Consider the following 19,779-nt stretch of genomic DNA (forward strand, 5'->3'; position numbering starts at 1 on the left):
GAATATAATTTATGGATTGCAGTTGCAAATTTAAGAGCTTCTGCCATTCCTATGTATACTTGTGTCTTAGTGGTATGGTTTAGCTTAAGGCTTTTGGTGTTCCCACTGGTTGCTGACAATGACCGTGGATGGTTTGTCCTTTTCTGTGTGAGCTTTGACTGAGTGAAAATGACCGACCCGCAAGCTTATCTGCCAGAACTGATAGTTTGGCATTTCTATCAGGCCCTTCTTCCCCTAATTCTTCTCGATTGATTTCAGAATATCCCAGAGAATTGTATATATGCTTTCCTTTCTAGTCAAAAAATTAATAAATATATAAAATTTAGTATCTCAAACCTTCATATGAGGTTCATATCTCAAACCTTTATCTTCTTATGAAAAACATGTCTTACCCACCCCCCACTGCCCTCAGACATCTCCCAAACTTTAGTTTCTTGTCATTTAGACAGTGGAATTACTTCATGAAAAGAGAAGGATTTTTTGTTTTTTAATATCCTCCTCTGTACTTCCTAAACCATTTAACATTGAGCCATCCAGACTGCTTAGTTCTCATGATGATAAAATGATTTATTTCATAATGCTTTTAAGCTGACCGGTATTGGATTTTCAATAGGAGATCATTAGTGAAACTAAAGGGGGATTTAATAGGTGTAGTCTGAGATATCCTGGCCCCAGCTGTGTGGGCATTATTTAAATAGAGCATGGCCATATTGGAAAATGATTTGGGTCAGTAGTATCCAGCCTCCTAGAGATTAGGATCAGTGAGCTACAGGCCTTTGCCCTTTGCCCAGCGTGCTTTCCTTCACAGCCGCTGACTTGAATGTGGGAATGGGGGTGTCTCTCTCCAGTGTCGCTGACCCCCACAAAGAAAGTCAAGGGTTTCCCCCAGAATCGAGCAAATCACTTAAATTATTTTTTAAAGAGATAAAATTGAAAATTAATTTGTCTGATTTTTAAGTTAAAAACAGAGGATATTAAATCTTTTCCATTAAAAAATCTAATTGATGTTAGTTTTATTTTCTGGAAGTTTTGGGCAACAGAAGGGAGGAGAGGCAAAGTAGCAAGGAGATTGGGGAAAGTCTCAGTGCGTTCTGAAATGAAAGTTGAATACATATCTCTTGGCCTGTCTGTTTCTCAACCGGCCTGAACATTTATGGCAATCCCTGCCCTTAAAATGCCTGTAAAGTAATAAAAGGTGTTTGTTTACTGTTCTTTTGGTCATCGCAGTTCACTGGTAAACCTTTAGATCTTATCTCAAGTCACAGAGCCACAGTAATCTACCCATAATTAATCGATCCACCAGTAATAAATTCTCTCCCTGAGGAAAAGCTGTGTATCCTATTCTCCTCACCCTCTAGGTCTCCAGGTGGTTGCTGTTCATTCAGTGGTGGGTGGGTGGGTGGGTGGGAGAAACAGGGAGCCCTGCAAGACTCAGAGGCAGCCTTCAGAGGAGCATGGCGCCCCCAGTCAGAAAACCCAGTGGAAAGTTCTATACACTCCATGATTTAGCTTTTAACTCTAAAACCTCTGGGAGGCACCAGTGAGTAAAACACTAGAACTGCAGCGTTGCCCGCAAAATGAAGCCACGCGAGGTATAAAGTACAGGGGTACAGTGGCAGCAAGGGGAAGGGCTCCCCAAGTCTCGCCCTTGCCGTGTGTCTCTGCTGGCACATTTTCCCCTGAGGGTAGAACTTGGTTGTCCGGACACTGGACACTCCAGGCCACGGGCTCTCAGGATCAGAAGAGACTGTGGAGACCTGAAAACCTGTGGACACAGTGCATTAATCCCGACAGCCTCTTCCCTGATCGGGGTTAGGCACTGGTGTCTGCGGTCGTGGAAAGTGCAGCTCATTACATTCTGGTAACTTCACTGACTTAGTTCTGCCTTCCAGAACTATTTTAAAAATCCTTCCTTACTTTAACCTTTAATTCAGTTGTTTCCTTCCTTGTGAGTCTGGTCTTACTTTCTCCTGAGGAAATGTGTCTTCTTTCCTATGACTGTGTGTCATGGTCCGGAACCTTTATGATAAGTCCAAGGTTGCTGTCTTCTGAATGTGTTCTAATTTGTCCTCACTCCATTTGAAATGTCTGGCTCAGAACCGTGTGGTGTGAGAACCAGAAAATAGAGAAAGCTTGTTCCTTATTCAACTTGGTGGGCGTCTGCTGGTAGGGCCCCTGCTGCAGGGGTTTTAATGCTGATGATGTATATTGAGGTAATTGTTCAAGTGCCCTCCTCCTTGTCTTTGTTTCAGCTTGGGTCTTGGGTTGAGCTTTTTATAATTTGAGGTGTTCATATTTATCCCTGTTAAGTTAATCTTTTAGATATAGCCCAAGATTTCTAACTGTTGGAATCATTTTGGACCTTACTATCTCCATTTCTCAGCTTTGTTTTATCTGCAAATATAAAGCCTCTGTTTCCCTATAAACCATTAATAAAAATGCTAACAAGGGTGGCAGGGCGTTTACCAGAGACCTTTCCTTTCCACTGCCCACTCCTCCAGCTTCCTTCTGGATCTCTGCAGGACCTTCCCCACATCCCTGAAATAAGTCTCACACCGCCAAGTGGAGCTACTGGGAAAAAAAAACACGTGACGGGTTCTCTTCGTCCTGCTTTTGCCTTCTGTTCCCGCACCCTCACCTTAGATCCTCTCTCCCCGCCTGGACTAAGGCGTTATGTAACTGGTGGCGCAAGTCTCACTCTTTCTCCCTTCCCGTCCCTCCTCCGCCACCTGTCAGACTGGCTGCCCTAGAACATGCATTTAGTCATTAAAACCCTTCAGTGCCCCCGTTGCCTTTGTTTGTGGAAGAACATTATGAGGATTGGCCTCTGCTTCCCTCCATCATCCCCCAGAGCACCCCATCTTGCTTCCTGGCTATGAATTTACCACATCCTAAAGTGAGAACAAGGAACCACAATCTCTTATTGTTTTTCTAACAGCATGGCTCAAAAATTAAATCAAACACTTGACTGCTGGCACAGAGCAGCAAAGAATTAGGTGACTTAGAGACACAGTCCCTGGCACCTGTGTGAATCTCTTTGAACCCAGTGATTGATTTCTCCATCTCATTTTGAATCTATAAAATTGGATTTCTAGCCTAACAAGAGTTTCAGTATTCAGAGAGGGGAACTTCTATGCATATTTTAACTCTGTCAGGGAATTCAGAAGAAGTTCACGTAATGCACGTTAATGAAATTTTGCCAGTGAGCGTAATGAACAGGGGAGCCTGCAGGCTCTCCACCATACGTAACAGGTTAAAGTCAAACGTGGCATTTCATAATGTTTGCGACTTGCCTAGTGATCCCTAAAGTTTAGGAAGGGGTTTTAAAGAAAGCTGAGTTCTTTAAAGAAAGCTCACATTCAGGGCAGCAAGCCCACAGGGTGTAAAATGGGTAGCAGAGCAGACGTGGGAACATGGAGCCTGCTGGCACGGTGAAGAGCTCAACGTGCAGCGAAGAGCTATAGAAGTGTTGTAAAAGGCACGGTAGGGACCTGGTTCTCATTGGCTGTGGCACCCTTGCTGCTAGAGCAGTGTTTGCTGTTTCTCTTATATGCCTGTTAGCAGAAGGTAGTAAAATGAGATCAAAGCGAACCTGCCTTTTACCAGCCATTCAGAGGGTCAGTCTTCCTGTGTGCCAAGCCCACTAGAAGCTGTGTGCAGGGCTGCAAGGTGGCACAGCACTGTGCCTTCTGGCCACGGAAGCCCTGGGTGGGTGACATCACTCTGGGAAACGAAGGCGCCCTTTCGCTTCAAGAACGGGAGTGGCAAAGAACCATCTGGGTTCCTTTGTCTCTTGGGGGCTGTCACCCTGGGCTGGCTTTGTCATTTCAAACCACATGAGGTTTTTAAGGTGCATTAAAGATGGATTTCTCTAACTCCTACTAGAAACAAACTGTGGCTTACCTTGAGGAGATGCATTACTTATTTAAAAGATTATTGAAGTCTGGTAGTTTTGAAGACTTAATCATCTCTCATGTAGAGAGATGGAAAAGAATAGTGACACCTCTCAGGTCCACTGAAATGAAATAACTTAGCTCTCTATAGAACTTGCCATTTACCAGTAGATAGCCCTTCAGTCCAGCAGGAATCATTTGTGTTTTCCCAAAGGTCCTCAAATAGTAAAACTCAGGCTTTTTCCATTTCAATGTTTTCATAAAGCCCACTAGGTTTCTAGAAAGGAAAATTGGAGGTATGTTTCCTGCTGATTAAGGCAGATTTCTCTTTGCAAGGGGATGGTCTTGGTTCACTCATGGGCTGTGCTCTTATCCACTTTTATGGTCACGAAATAAAAGTGTTGGATGCATCAGTGTGAACAGAGCCTCTGTGTGTGTGCGCGCTGACAGTTTAGAATATCCCCAGCCCTGGGTCTGGCAATGTGAGTAGATAAAAACAGAAGTATTCTCTGATGGAGTTGATATTTGGGCTGGAAACACCTTGAAAATAATTACAGAGCAAAAAACGACCAGTTACAACAAGCATGTCATAAAATTTAATAACAGCAGTTGGCATTTATTAAGCGCCTCTTACTGCTGGCTCCACACTCATTCAGTCTTCACCCCAACCCTGTAAGGTAAATGATGTCATCACCCCCATTTCATACAGACCACAGAGGTGCCCAGAGGAATTAAGTGCATGATAAATGTATCTGATACTTATTTAGCGGATCCAAAGTTACTGTTCCACACAAAAGCTTTATTTGAGAAAAGCTCAAATAAATCTCAGGATATTTGACTTGCCTTAGAGCATCTGAGGTCCCCTCTTAAGTATGTCTAAGAATTGAGAGAAAGCAGGGGCGTGGTCTGGAGGAGGGATATTTGCTTTTGACTTTCTAAGCAGACATGATGGTAATTAAAATGCAAAACCAAAACAACAGATTTTTTTTAAATTTAGCATTTTTTGTAAATTCAGTTGTAAATTAATTGTAAATTTAATTTTTTCCCACGTAGCATGAATTCTAAGCAGCCTAGAAATGGGGACTCTCAAAGTGGGACAGCTTATTTCGTGAGAAAACAATAATCTCACGATTGTGTGCCTTAGAGAAAACAGCCTGAACACGCACTCACGTAGGGCCCAGGGTTGTGAAAGGCTGGGTGCTGCCCGAGGCAGGGGGGCTGGGTGGAGTGGTGGAATGTCATCAAGGCACAGTTCTCGCTCGCTGGCATCCATCCTTTCAGCCTGGCTTGCCCACCCGCCGTCTCCTGGGCACAGGCCTGGCTCCCCTGCTGCCTGCCTGCACTGGGGGGTCCCACACCCCTCAGGACCGCAGCTGCAAATCTGTGCCAGTGAGGGCTCCAGGCAGGAGAGATGCTCAGGGAACTGGGCTCCATGGCTGAGCTCGAAGTGAGCCCAGGGATACCAGCCACGGCCACGTCCATCCAGGGACGCGCAGACACTGCTAGGATAGAAAACCCGACCAAAAGAAAGCCTTCTTGCCGGGAGCCCTGCCTCCCTGCTGTGGCCGCCTGTGCAAGCAGCGCGGCTGTCTCCTCCCATCCTGCCGCCGCCGCCCAGGGGAAGACGGAGCTGCCCCGCATGGCCCCTTTGCCTCCGAGTCCCCGGGCAGCCTCCCAGCTGGGGAGAGGAGCGCAGCCCTCCTGGACTAGGGCATGTCAGAGCTGTCAGCAGGCCCCGGCTTTCCCGCTTGCGTGGTGTGCTGAGTATTTGCAGGGAGAAGCCCTGGGAAAGGTGCCGCAGCAGGAGAGAGAAGCTGGGATCTGATGGCACAGGTTAGGCGGGGCGGGAACAGCTGAGCCTGCGTGCCTTTCACCGGGGCTTCTCTGGAAGGAGTGAGTGAGCGAGAGCTTGTGTGTATGTGTGCAAGAGTGAGCGCATGTGCCTGTGGGGAGTAAGTGGGAGGGGGCTCGCTAGGGAGGTGGGGGGTTGCTGCTAGGTGGGGGGACAGCAGTTGCCAAGTGGCCGGTGGTAGCTGTCAGCTGTCTGCCCACTGTTTACCCATAGAGGATCTATTACAAGTGCTCAAATGAACCTGCGGCTTCGGGACTAGCAGCTTCCTGGGAGCTGCAATTACATAAGCCTATATTTTTAATATTACAATAATAAGTAACAACAAAACCAAATAGCAGCGGTATGCCTGGATCAGCTGCAGCTACCCGGCAAGAGAGACTGAAGAAGACCAGTGCAAGGCCGATGCCCCTTGGCTTATTCACCATTAATGAGGAGGACGAACAGCAGAGGAATGGAAATGCCAGAAGAACGAAAGGTATGCATTAGCTCTACCCCTTGCGGCCCCGCTGTTCCCCATGCTGCCTCTAGCACCTGCCACAAACTATTTGTCATGCGTCCTGTGTAGAGCGCTCAGCACCTCCTAGTACTGTTTGCCAGTGGGCGTTGACACACCCTGCAGGATCGTGTGTGCATGAGAGGGGAGCAATGTCTGCAGATTGGGTTGCTTTCAGACCCTCCACCTTCTTGACCCCACCTGCCTTCTTGGCCTAGACATCACTAATTTTCACGCTCGCCATACAGTCCCCATCAGGAGGAGCAAGGAGGGCTTGTCGAGGCTTAAAGGGACATCTCTCCACCTTCCTGAAGGGCGGCGGGAGGCTTTATGTTTAATGAAATGAGTTTCTTCTTTAAAAGCATTGTTTAGATGAAGTGACATAAGCCTTTCCTTTACTGTTTGGAAATGCTGAGAGCAGGGAGAGGAGGGAAAGTGTGGAAGATGATGGTTAGGACAAAATCAGGGACCTGAGGTTTTATAACCTCTGATGGGAACTGTGCTCCTGAGCCTGGGCACAGAGGTTGAAACGTGCAAGGTGCAGAAAAGGGGGATCCGATGCTTCTGCTGTTCTCATAAGGATGAGATGTGGCAGCTGGGGTCCCCAGGCACCAGTCAAGGCAGCCCCACCCCACAGCCGCCCGCCCAGGGCTTTAATTATAAGGCAGAGGTGGCAACATCGGGCGTTTTTGAAGAAGAGCTTTAAGGCTTGCGTTTTAAGTTTTCCAGTACCCTAATTCTTGCAGTCCCCTTCCCAGAAATATCTAAGCTGTTCGTCTGTCAAGCAGGCGGCTGCAAGTTCTGTGGTTTTTATGTGCGGATTACATTTTAGCTTGCATTCAAATTGTCCTCCCACTGAGATATCAAACTTTCCTTAGTGTGCTACAGAGAGGCAGCGTGGCAACATAGCAAGCAAATATTTAAGCAATGGAGAATGAGTGTTTAAATAGAATCTGATGTTGGAGAAATTCTGGTTTCTTTTTCCTGGTTCTTGAATGGATTTTTTTGGTTTTATAGAATAGAATTGAAGCTGTCTACTTTAATTCCAGAAGTTTATTTTTTAAAAGCTGTGTACGGGGAAGTTCTAATAAGTAGAATCTTCTTACTGTAGTTGATTTTTATTTACTTTCAACAAGGCTTCTGTCTGGGAACCAAATGACCTTGGGAATCTAACGGTATATGAAGACGGCTAATGGGTACCCTTCTTTGCTCCTGAGTTGGTGGACCGGAATGTGTTGTTCTTGATGAAGACTCAGTACTTTAAATTGTTAGTGGCAAAATTATTTGGCCCGCTAGGAATGGGTGACTTTCTAAATTAGCATGGATTTGTTGAATTGTGCCCACGTGTATTTTTGGAAGCATTCTTCTTGATTTGTGGCACTTTTTATTTGGGTGTCCTGGAACAGTAATTTAGGATAACCATACATTTTGTTCTTGGTAATTTTCTCAAATTCCTGTTTCTATCTTTCTTCCTTGCTGTTGCCTTTCAGTATCGTACGTGAAAGGAAGAGAAACGGGGGAAAGTGGATACTTCTAAAAATATATATTTTTTGGCAATTTATGCAACTTCTTGTATAAGAGAGTCTTAAATCAAGGGGTTTCTGACCCCCTACATTTTTCTTTTTCTACCACTCCCCACACCAAAATAAACAAACAAACAAAAAAACCCAAGAGAAGACAAAAAGACTGGGAAAAAAATATCCTGTGCTGATAAGAGCCCAAACTTTCTGTATATCCCCAAATGTCACTTACTTATGGACACATTTAAAAATATATAATAAATAAGTGTGTGTGTGTATGTGTATATATACGTAGCCCTTGGTATCTCCTCAACATAGCCTTAAAGAATAAAACTGTTGGCTTTGATTCTGAATTTCTCACCAGGTCTCTGAGCAGGAGTGGTCACTTTCTAGTCCAGCGCTGTCCGGTAGGACTTCCTGTGATGATGGAATGTTCTGTATTTGTAGTGTGTGATGGGTGGATGCTAGCCACATGGGCTAGGAGCACCTGAACTGTGGCTGGTACAACTGAGAAACGAGTTTTACATTTTTATTCCATTTAAATGTTAATGACCACATGTGGCTAGTGGCTGTCTTATTGGACAGCACAGTTCCCGTCTATGAGCTGTGACCTTCTGGACGTGTGTCCTCTCTGCTTGGCCCATCCTCATCACTTCGGGTGCTGGAGGTGGAGAAAGGAATGTGGATATAGAGAAGGGCATCATGGAGCAGACACTGTGCACTGAGGGCGCGTGCTAACCTGGATTTACAAGTTCATATTGTCTTTTCCACCTAACCCTGATTGCCTGCTCTGAATAGTATTCCCACCAGTCACCTGCTGCCCGCACTATCTTTTGCAACTCTTAATGGACTCCTCTTTTCTAAATTATTATTTTCAAAGCAACCTAGCAAGATGGCATAACAGGTTATCTTTCATTTGCATACTATTAAAATAAGTGATCAGAAACCCTGTTTCCTTTTCGACTACTCCATTGTCTAATCAGCCAGCCATGTCCAAACATTGTTTTCATGCCAAGTACTTTTTTTTCTGTTGTCATCAGGAATAAAGAGGTTTGCTCTCTTAACTCAGGAAGCTGAAAGCTTCTGTCCAGGATGGCCCTGGCTTACCTAGGGTGTTTTAGTGACAAGCTATCTCTTCCCAAGTACCTGGGGGTTGGGTAGCTGTCACGATGAACCCAGCGGGAATCCATGTAGACTCCCAACTGGTGGCTTCAGAGTTCCCTGGTGGGGTGACAAGGAGATTGCTTAGCTGATAGACTAGATACATTCTTGAAGAAATGGTTACTCTCCCATGCAATCATTGGGAATGTAAATTTTTCTTGTTATGTAGCATTCAGTGATTGGAGGCCAGCTGGACTTGTTCAGTTGCTGTTTTACTGCAGAACCCCGAGCCTTGGTGTAATGCTGACGTCAGGCCTGGCTTAGAAAATTGTTCAGATACAGCAGTAACTAAACGCCCTTGGGTAGCTTTCCTGGCAAACCTGCCTTATATGAATTTTGCTGAGCACCTTGTGATTATTAAGTAATATGGCATTATCCCCTAAACCAGAATTTGCTAGCTGCTCAGTCTGTGCTGGGGCCCTGTGGCAGTGATGCAAATGGGTAATTGTCAGGCTTCTGCTCTCAGGAGAATTTACACGTGGCAGGGGAAGATGTGCAGAAATAATGCAAGAGTGTAAACAAATCAGAGGAAGGGGAAGAGAAAATGGGATGGCAGAAATGTCAGATATGTGCGAGTATGGGACTGTCACCCTCAAGTTTTCAAACTGGAGCAAAGGGTTGAGGGATGTAGGATCCCATCTTGTGTCCTCCCCAAATGCAAGCCAAGACTGGACACGCACACAGTCCTGTATCATCAGGGTTCTAGATGTACATCTATGTGTTGGATCAGCCAGCAGGATCCAGGTATATATCTATATATTGTATATCTATCTGTCTGTCTGTATTTCCATCTAAACTATTTATTCAGGTATTTATTTTAGATTAAACTATCTCTTTATTAAAGTATTTATTAAGTTTCACATGGGGGAGGTGCGGCAGGCTGGAAACTCAGGCAGGAGTTGACACTGTAGTCTAGAGGCAGAATTTTTTTCTTCTTTGGGAAACTTGTTTTTGCTCTTAACACCTTCAGCTGATTGGATGAGGCCCGCCCACATTTTCTAGGTTCATCTCCTTTACTTAAAGTCAACCGATTGTAGGTACTAATCACATCTGCAAAATACATCCAAAGCAATATCTAGACTAACATTTGACCAAACAATTGGACACCATCGCCTAGCCAAGTTAACACGTAAAATTAACCATCACCGGTCCCAAGGGCATGGATGGAGACGTTTCTTTTAAATTTAGTTGTAGACTCTAGACATCCATGCAGTGTTTTCTTACAAATGGGCACTTCTGGAGTCTCCATGTCTGTGAGAAATGTGACCACTGCACCACACGTTACAGTTTCTCTTTTGTCATGACCTTCTGACCCACTACGTGAACCATCTAAAGCAATCATCTCATTGACTTTATTCTCCTGTCTTGTATTTTATGTAAAACCTGACTGATATCCAGCTCCAATACTAAATTTACTCATGAGACTTGGTTCTAAGTGATTTTACTTGATTTTGTCAAAATTTTCATCCCCCTCAAAAGACTAAGTAATCACCCACTAGACTGGTCATAATCTCCCCATTTTCAGTCTTGCCTCTTCCCATTGATCCTTGATGGTTTGCCACTAAGACAATCCTAATGGGAAGTTCTGCCACGGCACCTGTGTTTTAATATCTCTCAGTGGTATCACTTTACGTGATACCGAGGTATCAGCAGGCATCTTTGAGCCTATTTGGTCTACAAGTATATTTATTTGGCTCCTAACTTGACAAATAAACAAACAAACAAACAAAAAAACAGTATTTAGAAACTGACAGTTATTACACAACAATCTGGGTTTCTACTTCCTTCGAAAAATTGGAAGACGTGGCCACACTCCAATGATATTTCTTTGGCAGCAGTAGTTGCCACCTGATATGGGTCCTGGTTACCCCAGTTTACCATGTTCCCCACCCCTCTTCCGGAATGTGCATCACCTCGCCTGCCTCAGTGATTTCCACTGCATTAGTCATTGGCATTTGTAACCCCTGACCTAAAGAACAAGTCCCAGCTCCTTAATCGGTCCTGGGCTCCCTCGCCAATCTTTTCCTGCCATGCGCCACTTTGAACTTGGGTCCAGCAGCACCAACCACTTGGATTCCCCTGCTCCCTCATGTGAGCAGTGGCTCTGTGTCCTTCTCATGGTGTTCCCTCCACTTTCTCCATGTTTCCTCTGCGTCTGGATAACTCTGACCCAGCCTCTCGACTCAGGCCACGTGTCAGCTGCTCCAGATCTAGCTTCAGTGTCATCTCCTAGAAAGCCCCTCGCTCACTCCCAGCCCCGCTTCCTGGGGGCAGTGCCCCAGCAGTAGCCTCACTGTGCTCCTTCAACACCTCAGTCCTGTACCCACCTGTGTCCTGACACTGTCTTAGTATAAGGAGACGATCTATGTGCACATCCATGTCCTTCCCTAGTCTGGAAGCTTCTTAAGGGCCAGGACAGCTCCTTGCTCTACCCAGTACCTTGCAGAGTGCATGGAGCCTTTCTGGACTAAGGCAGCTCAACATTCAAAATGTAGCTTTCACCAGCTCCTAAGGTCTTTCTGACACAGGAATTCTAAAAAATGTTGATAGGAACCTACTATGAAAGAGGCGGTACTACGTTTGGATGTGTAAATTCGGATCAGTTAATCATTTTACCCTCTGTGACACTGCATTTATCTGATACATAGCGTATCAGGGATTCTGTTCTGTTTTGATTTTGTTTCGCATCATATTATTCAGAATTTTCTTAGGTGGAAAAATGAAGGTATATGTTTACAAGGTGTTATCAGTTTGATGACTTTTTTAACATCAGGGTTAATAATGCCTTCTGCCCCTTTCGTTAGTTAATTGCAGGGTAGGTTGTGATCGAATACAATTTCTCCTTGAAGTCATGGCACAGTGATTCTGAGAAACTATGCCTTTTCCACCCATTTTGTTAAAATGTATATTTATGGAGACTGCAGTGTCATCTCTTTTTTTGGCTTGTTCACTGTAAAGGTAGGATTTCTGCCAGTTAAGGTTTCCAAGTCGAATATAATCTGCCATTTCCCATCCATATTCCGGTTGGATAGGTGACAGAAGAGCTAGCAACTATAACGTCCTCTCCGTAAGCCATGGCTCTTTGTTTTCAGAGTAATCTGATGTAATGAAATGTGAATTCCACTCAGGAACCATTCTCACACATTTCCTTGTTTCTTTTGTTCTGTAGGACTTGGACCAGTGTATATTCCCAGTGTCCTTTTTTGTCCCATTTCAGGACAAGGCAAAATGTTTTAGGAGTAAAATTTAATAGCTAGTGAGACAAAAGACATTTTAGAAGAACAAAAAATAAGAAAGAGCTCTCTTACGAGAAGGAAATCTTGACGTTAAATCTATTGGAGTAACTTATTTGCTGAAGGGACCCTAATAATGTTTTAGTCACAGTATTGATATAAAGATAAAAGGAATAGGGATTGCTAACTATGAGGATCACAGCATCTAGTGTATGTCTTGTGCTCATTGGATTTTCTTTAAATATTTGTTGTAAGTGAAGATGACTGTTTTCCTGGCCTTCTGTGTTTTAGAAGTAGAAATTGCCCTACTGTGTCCAAGAGGAACACAATTTAATCTGTGCATAACCAAATTCTCTATATAGTGAGGTACAATATATCATGGAATTTGTTTGCCATATAAAACTTGTTATTTGCTTAGAATCTCCAAGGTGATAAATCTTAGACATTATTTATTGAAAGGTTATCATCTGAGCTTGAATTAGTATCCATTTTTGCTAAGATCAATGTGTCTCAAGGAACAACTTTAAATTTAATTTAATTTTGTTACCAACAATTTTCCAGGCCACTTGCTAGTCACTTATTAGGCACTTAACAGTCACCTCAGTCATGCTTTGCCTTTAGTGACAGCCGCAAAGGTGATTCTGTTGGGAGAGTCCTTGGTTCTCAGACCTTCTAGAAATTTAGAGCCCAGTTTATGTTGGGCCCTTTATGTGTTGTGCTGTAGATTTGCCAATATCAAAAGGTGTCTCATACCACATCGTACCCCAGACCCAGATGCGAAGGTCCAAAGTGTACCCCAGTGGACATAGAACATTGTGTTTGAAATATTTACCAGTGCACTGTTGAGTATTGTATGCTCTCTCTAATATAGAAGTTCTGTTTTTCAGGCTCTCTTCCTGCCTATGGTTAGTTGGTGAGAAAATTCTAATAGATTCTGTCCAAATTCCAAAGAATTTACAATCCTGGATCCAGTGTGGAAGGGAATGCAGATTAGGAGTGTAGCCCAAGGAGAATTACTGTCACAGTTTTGATCTTGAATATATATGGTTCTTGGGGCTAGATTCGTCCTTAAAGATGCAGGCCCAATATGGTAGTCACAGGCTATTGACCTGTCACCCTAAACCCAGGAAGCTGGCACCACCTCTGTACCCTAAAAGGATTAATTTCAAGGTCAGGAATCCAGTCCATCATTGTGGGGTGGCTTGCAGTGGGAGTTGGGGGTTAGAATCTCTTATCATTCCCTTCTAAAACCTTCCCAAATGTTTTAGCATAAAAACCAAGTAAAAACGAAGCTTCAAGCAAAGGCATCCTCTTACAAATTGTTGCCTCTGAGCCCTCAGATAGAACTATAGGCATTTAGGACTGGACGTGGCAGGATTGTCAATTTTTATGGTAGGAGAAGAAGACAATAGGACAAGTTTAACCAGATTGACAGGTAGGTCCAAGAATGCCAAGGTTATTAGAAATTTAGACCAAGTTTGGTGTGAGAGATGGTGTGATGTCATAGAAGGAGTACACACATGGAAATTGGAAATTGTCCTGTAAGCCTTCCGTCTCTCAGTTCTTGTGTAAAAGGGGTGTTGGTGAGGAGGAGAGAGGATATGGAAATAGCCGGAGCTCACACAGTGTTAGTTATAATAATGGTCGTTTGGAACCAAATGCCCCAGGTTTTCTGACAACAGATACTGACCTGTTTGTTCTGTTGGGGAAATGGCCACCACGCTGTCTCTTCACGATGGAGGTATTTCCCCTAATGTCCCACCTTTTTTAATCACTTCCCCACAATAGGCCCATGGGGCCAGATCAGATGTACTAGGTGTCACAGCAGTTACTCATCGCAGCACCCTGTAATTTTGTTGTGTTAAATGAAGGAAACAAATTTCCATATGTTAGATTACCTCACTCACTGCTGCTTCAAATATGATTAGGGCAGTGAGCCTTTTAGTCTTTGGCATTAATGGAAAATTTCTGATCTGCTTAGGCTGGGAACCATAGCTACCGTTCTCTGCCTTCTTGGAAACCAGTCAAGATGGAATTATTTTTTTCTCTAAATTTTGCAGTTTTATTGTTCTTTCCTCCTGAAGGGAGTGTGTGTGTGTGTGTTGCTTTTTAACAGAAATGTCCTAGGCTATAGGCAAGTTTCCACTAGTGGTTTAAGTTATAGATGCTCATATTTGGGGCTGCCAGCTTTATGCAGACCATTTTTATTTTCTCATATGTTGGTTTTCAGCATTAAAGCTCTTTATTCTGAGTATGGTTATTTTCTATCTTTTATTTGTGCACCTTTTATTTCTCTTTGGTAGTCTTGTTTGTTTCACTAGTCAGTAATAGTGCTGAAACATTTGGTGAAAGCATCATATATTTATATATATATTTATATTTATATATCTTTTTATATTTATACTTGTATTATAAGCACCATGTCATATCCACTGTTTTTCAACAAATATGCCGGTGTATATTTGTATCCTGATGCAGTAGATACTGTCCCATTCATCCCTGGTGTGTGTTCCTACATCTTCTCCCCCCACTTCTCTTAACCTGATCAACTCCTGCTTCTGCAGTTTAAATGTCCTTTCCTTAAGGACGTTCCCAGACTGTGCCGGTTTGAGTGTATTGTGTCCCCCAAATGCCATTATCTTTGTAGTCTTGTGTGGGGCACAAGTCTTGGTGCTGGTTGGATTTGCTTGGAGTGTGCCCCACCCAGCTGTCGGTGATAATTTTGATGAGATGTTCCCATGGAGGCGTGGCCCTGCCCATTCAGGTTGGGCCTTGATCGGTGGAGCTATATAAATAAGCTGACTCGGGGGGGGGGGGGGAAGAGAGTGCAGCTGGGAGTGATGTTTTGAAGAGAAGCAAGCTTGCTAGAAAGGAACGTCCTGGGAGAAAGCCGTTTTGAGGCCGGAGCTTTGGAGCAGATGCCAGCTGCCTTCCTAGCTAGCAGAGGTTTTCCGGAGGCCATTGGCCATCCTCCGGTGAAGGTGCCCGGTTGCTGATGTGTTGCCTTGGACGCTTTGTGGCCTTAAGACTGTAACTGTGTAGCGAAATAAACCCCCATTTTATAAAAGCCTATCCATCTCTGGTGTTTTGCATTCTGCAGCACTAGCAAACTAGAACACAGACCAAGCGAGGTCCCAAGTTCTAGGCTCTCAGAGAATCATGTACTTGTCCTTTGTTGCTCCGATTGAATTGTGAAGAGTTTGTTTGCTGAGTAGTCATTTAATGTCCATTTGCCCAAATCAACCAAGAGTGAGAGGGTTTGCCACAGTCAAACCATGTCCCAGCACCTAATCCAGACCTGGGAAAGAGTAGAGTCTCCTTAAATATGTTATGAGAACTGGTATGGCCCCTTAGATAAGAAGTGGACAGGAATTCATCCAATAATGTTTTATGTTAAAAATTAATAACCCTAGAAACTTTGGTCTTTAATTTTTTAGTAGAAATCTTTCTCTTTCCCCATGGAGCCATCCTATGGAACTGGAAGGAGGGGATGTCAAGGTGCCAAGCGAGATGCAGAAACACAAGTCTGTTCTCGAATGGATGACTGGTCAGAGCCACTGCGTTGGCACTGCTGGCCGGAGGGCAGGAAGGAGCAGAGCTGTGTGAGGCTGGCTCTGCAGGCTGTTAATGTGCCAGGGTCCAGGGCTTCTTTCTGAATCTGGCAAAGGCCTAGAGAAACCAGATCGGCCGTCACTCTGCCAGGTATACGACAGTGACTTTTGTATTAAAAACCTTTGTGTGCTAGACTTCCTGCAGTCGAAGTCCATTAGTTAACTTTCAGTTAGGACCTTTTGGCTAGGAGAGTCTGGGGAATCCTGCCGTGACTTACTTGGATCTGCTTCCAGCGCCGGAGCATTCGAGAAGCATCTTCTATCATCATCTTTCCTTGAACTGCTTGAGCACATGATGGACTGTTCAGTTTGAGTCTGTGGTGTACACTCATCGTGGCCATTGAAAGGGGTTGAATTGTGACCCCCAAAAATATGTTGATGCCCTAACCTGAGTACTTCAGAAATAGTTGGAAATAGGGTCATTGCCAGTGGAATTAGTTAAGATGAGGTCACACTGGAATAGAGGGGACACCTATTCCAGTATGACTGGTGTCCTTATAAAAAGCAGACAGACGACCCATGGGGAGAAGGTCATACAGATGGAGACCGAGACCAAAGTGCTGCATCTACAGCTGAGAAAAGCCAAGGATTGTCGTTCAACACTCAAACTGCAAGAGGCAAGGAAAGACTCGCCCCTACAGGTTTCAGAGGGAGCAGGGCCCTGCTGACACCTTCATTTCAGACTTCGAACTTCCACAGCTGTGAGACAATAAACAAAATTGCCGTGATTACTTTTTTGGTGATGAAACCCAGGATCGAAAAAATTGCTGTGATTTTAAGCCACTCAGTTTGTGATACTTTAATGACAGAACTGGAAAACTAATACAGCCATGTTTGAAGTATTATTAGGTATTTCCTTTCTTTTGAACAATTGAAATTCACTCTCTTGACTAAAGTATAAGCTGTAAGCTGAGGGAAGTTGGATAAGAAACAAACCCTCAATGATTTAAATTCCCAAGTCCTTTGACTGGTAGGATCTCCCCCTCCAGCCTTCTGCTCCATGGATCAGGAAACAACTAGGGAAGGGAGCTGGAGTTGCCGCTCATTTGGCAAAGTCCGGTGTGTACGTGATCAAATGCCCTTGGGTCCCCCCCTCGTTCTATGCATGTCATTAGCCACCCTCAGAAATTTCCTTTTATGCTTCTCTTTTATACTTCTGTCTCTGCATCAGCTTATTTTTTCAGGCCCAGAAAAACAGGTTCTTTGGGTAGCTGGTTCCTGGTGCAGGCCTTCAGTCAGCAGTCTAAAGACGCAATGTAGCAACCAAGACATCAGGATTCAAACCCTCGGCTCTGGGTGTCCACCCTGGGCTTGCTTGGGGAATCACGTTTACACTTCATGAGTTTGTTACCTGTGATTCGTCTGTGACACTACAGTTATAAATCCTTTTCCTAACCTCCACGTGGTTTTATTCACTATCCTATAGGTTCTTCTATAGGACATTATAGACTTCCTATAGTCTATATTCCTTCCTCTGTGGGAAGTCTAGAGACTTCTGTTGCGTCTACAGTCTACAACCTTAGGAAGTTATGGACTTCCCTATCTAGTAGTTGAGAACACTGTTTCAATTCAGGTCACGTTACGTATGAATGCAACTACAGACCGTCCCTACAGTAAACACTTCCAGTCTTCAAACAACTTCACATTTTCTCACAATCCGATTGATTTCAAAGCCATCTTTCCTCCACATGACGTGTACTTTGATGCTGCTTGGCCTTCCCTTCAGCTGCACACAGTCATTCACTGCTTGATCTATGTTGGGACTTGTCACCACCCCGCTTACAACACCACAGACTCAGAAATTCCCCCGAGCACCCACAGACTTCAGATTCAAGCAGACACGGATTTTGTGCCTACCCTGTACTAGAAATGTGCTGGATGCTTCCGCATACGTGAGCTCATCTCCCTGCCTGCCGTACAGTCCCACACCTTCCCAGCCCTTTCTCTTCTGCAAGCCTCCAGGCTCCTGGACCCGCCATGCACCCACGCCTGGTAGTCCTCTTCCAGCTCACCTGCCTTTTTGTAAGAGGAGCCCATGGAAACCATTTCAGTGATGCATTTGTCATAACACCCAGGCCTGCCTGCAACTCTGCGCATCCTCTGGTAGCCTCTTATTTCTCCTTTGGGACTGATGAGTATTTCTGTGAAGAGCCCTAAAATCATGCTCCATGGGTCTCCTCTACCTCCATGTTCTCTCTATTTCAGCTGAGCCCTCACTGCCATTGACCAGTTCTTCTAGTCAACTTACATCCTCCTTGGTACACTCTCCATCTCACTCTACTTCGTTCTTACATCTTGCATTTCCTGCCACTTTGCTGTAAATATTGAGGGTGTGTTAAATTAGCTTGAAGTCATAATTTACTGTTTTGAATAGAATGAGAAATAAATGGGAAGACAGATATCAGGTATTATTCTAACTGAAATGCAACAGCAGGAATGAGAAGAATGGGAAACTTCTGTTTCCACTTGTTGTGATTTTGAAGAAGGCAGAGGGTGAGATGTAAAAGGACCATTGGCCACCAATAGTGTATTTAACTAAACCCTGAGTTTGTTTCTTCCAAAGGATAACTATAGCTCTGTGGTCAGTGACGTGATGCTTTGGTGGAGAATTATAGATAAGAGAAAAGCAAGTTGAATGCACAGGCTATGTTTGAGGATCTCCCCATCACTTCTTGTGGATCACTACTGCCATAGATGCTTGCTAAGAGAGTTCATGTAACTGCTGATCTCAACGCTACTCAAGGAGAATAAGGTTAAAGACGAGGGTTTCAGGTAATGTGTTCAGAAGCAAAGCTTTGATTCCGGACTTTTAATGCTCCTTGAACTCCTTTCCTCTAACATGACTGTGAAAATCATTACAGTGGTGACCTCCTTGGTCATTCCCAGAGTCCTAGACTCGGTTTCTTCTGAGATTAGGTAAACTTAAGTGACGATAGTTCATATGAAATTTCCGTTTTCCTCCAGCATAGATTCTTTAAAATCCTTACTGTGGTGCTTTGGTCTGAAAGTAAAACAGAGAAGAAATGAGAACGCCATCCTGGATGAGACTGGTGGTTCATCCTGGGCCAGCCGTATCTGTTGCCTCCCACATGGTCCTGGTGCAGAGTTCATTTGCTAAGACATTGATCGGAGAAGAGCAGGCATCCTGGATCAACCCAAGGCCTGGGACAATTAGGGTGGCCCATGTGTCGGTGCTAGCATTCAGGACGCTTGGTCTCTGTGAGTTAACAGATCGAGAAAAAGTATTTTCCTTGTCCTGAGACTGATGATGATATCCTGCCTGGAGTTGCGGTGATGCTTCAGGACTTACACAGTCTTTGGTAGAGTGGTCCCTGGTGAAAGCCACTTTTTCTGACTGGTAAAATGGGCAGGCTTGGTTTCCACATCCTAGGAATCCCTGTGGAATTTTAAATCAGGGTGTATGTCCATGTCGGTGTTGAATTAAGGCTGCTCACATTGACCCAGCATCGTCTGGTCTCTTGGAGGCACCCTGGGGTGTTGGTTAATAACTTAGGCTCTGGTGCCAGGCTGCCTGGCAGTGAACCCTGGGTTCAGGGAGGCACATGATATTCCCGTGCCACCCCTGTCACATCTGTGAGTCAGGGATAATGGCGACAAGGTCCCAGAGGGCTGTTGAGACTTCAGGGGGATAAGGTGTAAAGCCTTTGTAACTGGCCCGGCACTCGTCGGGGAATTTCAAAGTGGTAGCAAATATGATTTGCAAAGATTTCTTAGTTACATGGCTTTGTTTTAAGAGTTCTAAGAAACCAACATCTCTGCTGAGACTTCTAAGCTATGGAGACTTGAAGAAAGTTAAAAGAAAGCTGTACCTGGTCCATGAGGCAATTTTAAAGAAGCCGTGCTGGCCTGGGACAGATGACTACCTCCCTTTCTGAACTCTTGCCTTCTTTCCTGCCTTCCATGGGGCCAGAGCTGGGCTCGCTGAGTGGAGACTGGCAGTGATGTCTCCCTTTGGGCCTTCCGTCCAGACCGACCCTCCATCATACCTAAGCCTG

General features: G+C 44.5%; 1 protein-coding gene across 9 annotated transcripts in view; it reads left to right on the forward strand.

Annotated features, from left to right (window-relative positions):
• The window catches only part of MAP7 (microtubule associated protein 7), a 174,749-nt gene that overhangs the window by 10,949 nt on the left and 144,021 nt on the right, over positions 1–19,779 (forward strand). For 4 of the 9 annotated variants that reach the window (XM_037842470.1, XM_037842472.1, XM_037842478.1 and 1 more), the window contains exons 1-2: positions 5,603–5,726; positions 6,081–6,220. The exons of 1 other annotated variant lie outside the window; for it this stretch is intronic. In XM_037842470.1, coding sequence (XP_037698398.1) covers positions 6,088–6,220 — 133 coding nt within the window. In that variant the 5' untranslated portion in view covers positions 5,603–5,726; positions 6,081–6,087. Of the gene's footprint in view, positions 1–5,410; positions 5,727–6,061; positions 6,221–19,779 lie in introns of those variants that run through there. 4 more of the 9 variants (XM_037842480.1, XM_037842473.1, XM_037842471.1 and 1 more) reach the window with 4 other exon arrangements.

The sequence above is a fragment of the Choloepus didactylus genome, chromosome 7 (genome assembly GCF_015220235.1).
Source record: "Choloepus didactylus isolate mChoDid1 chromosome 7, mChoDid1.pri, whole genome shotgun sequence".
Classification (NCBI taxonomy): Eukaryota; Metazoa; Chordata; class Mammalia; order Pilosa; family Megalonychidae; genus Choloepus; species Choloepus didactylus.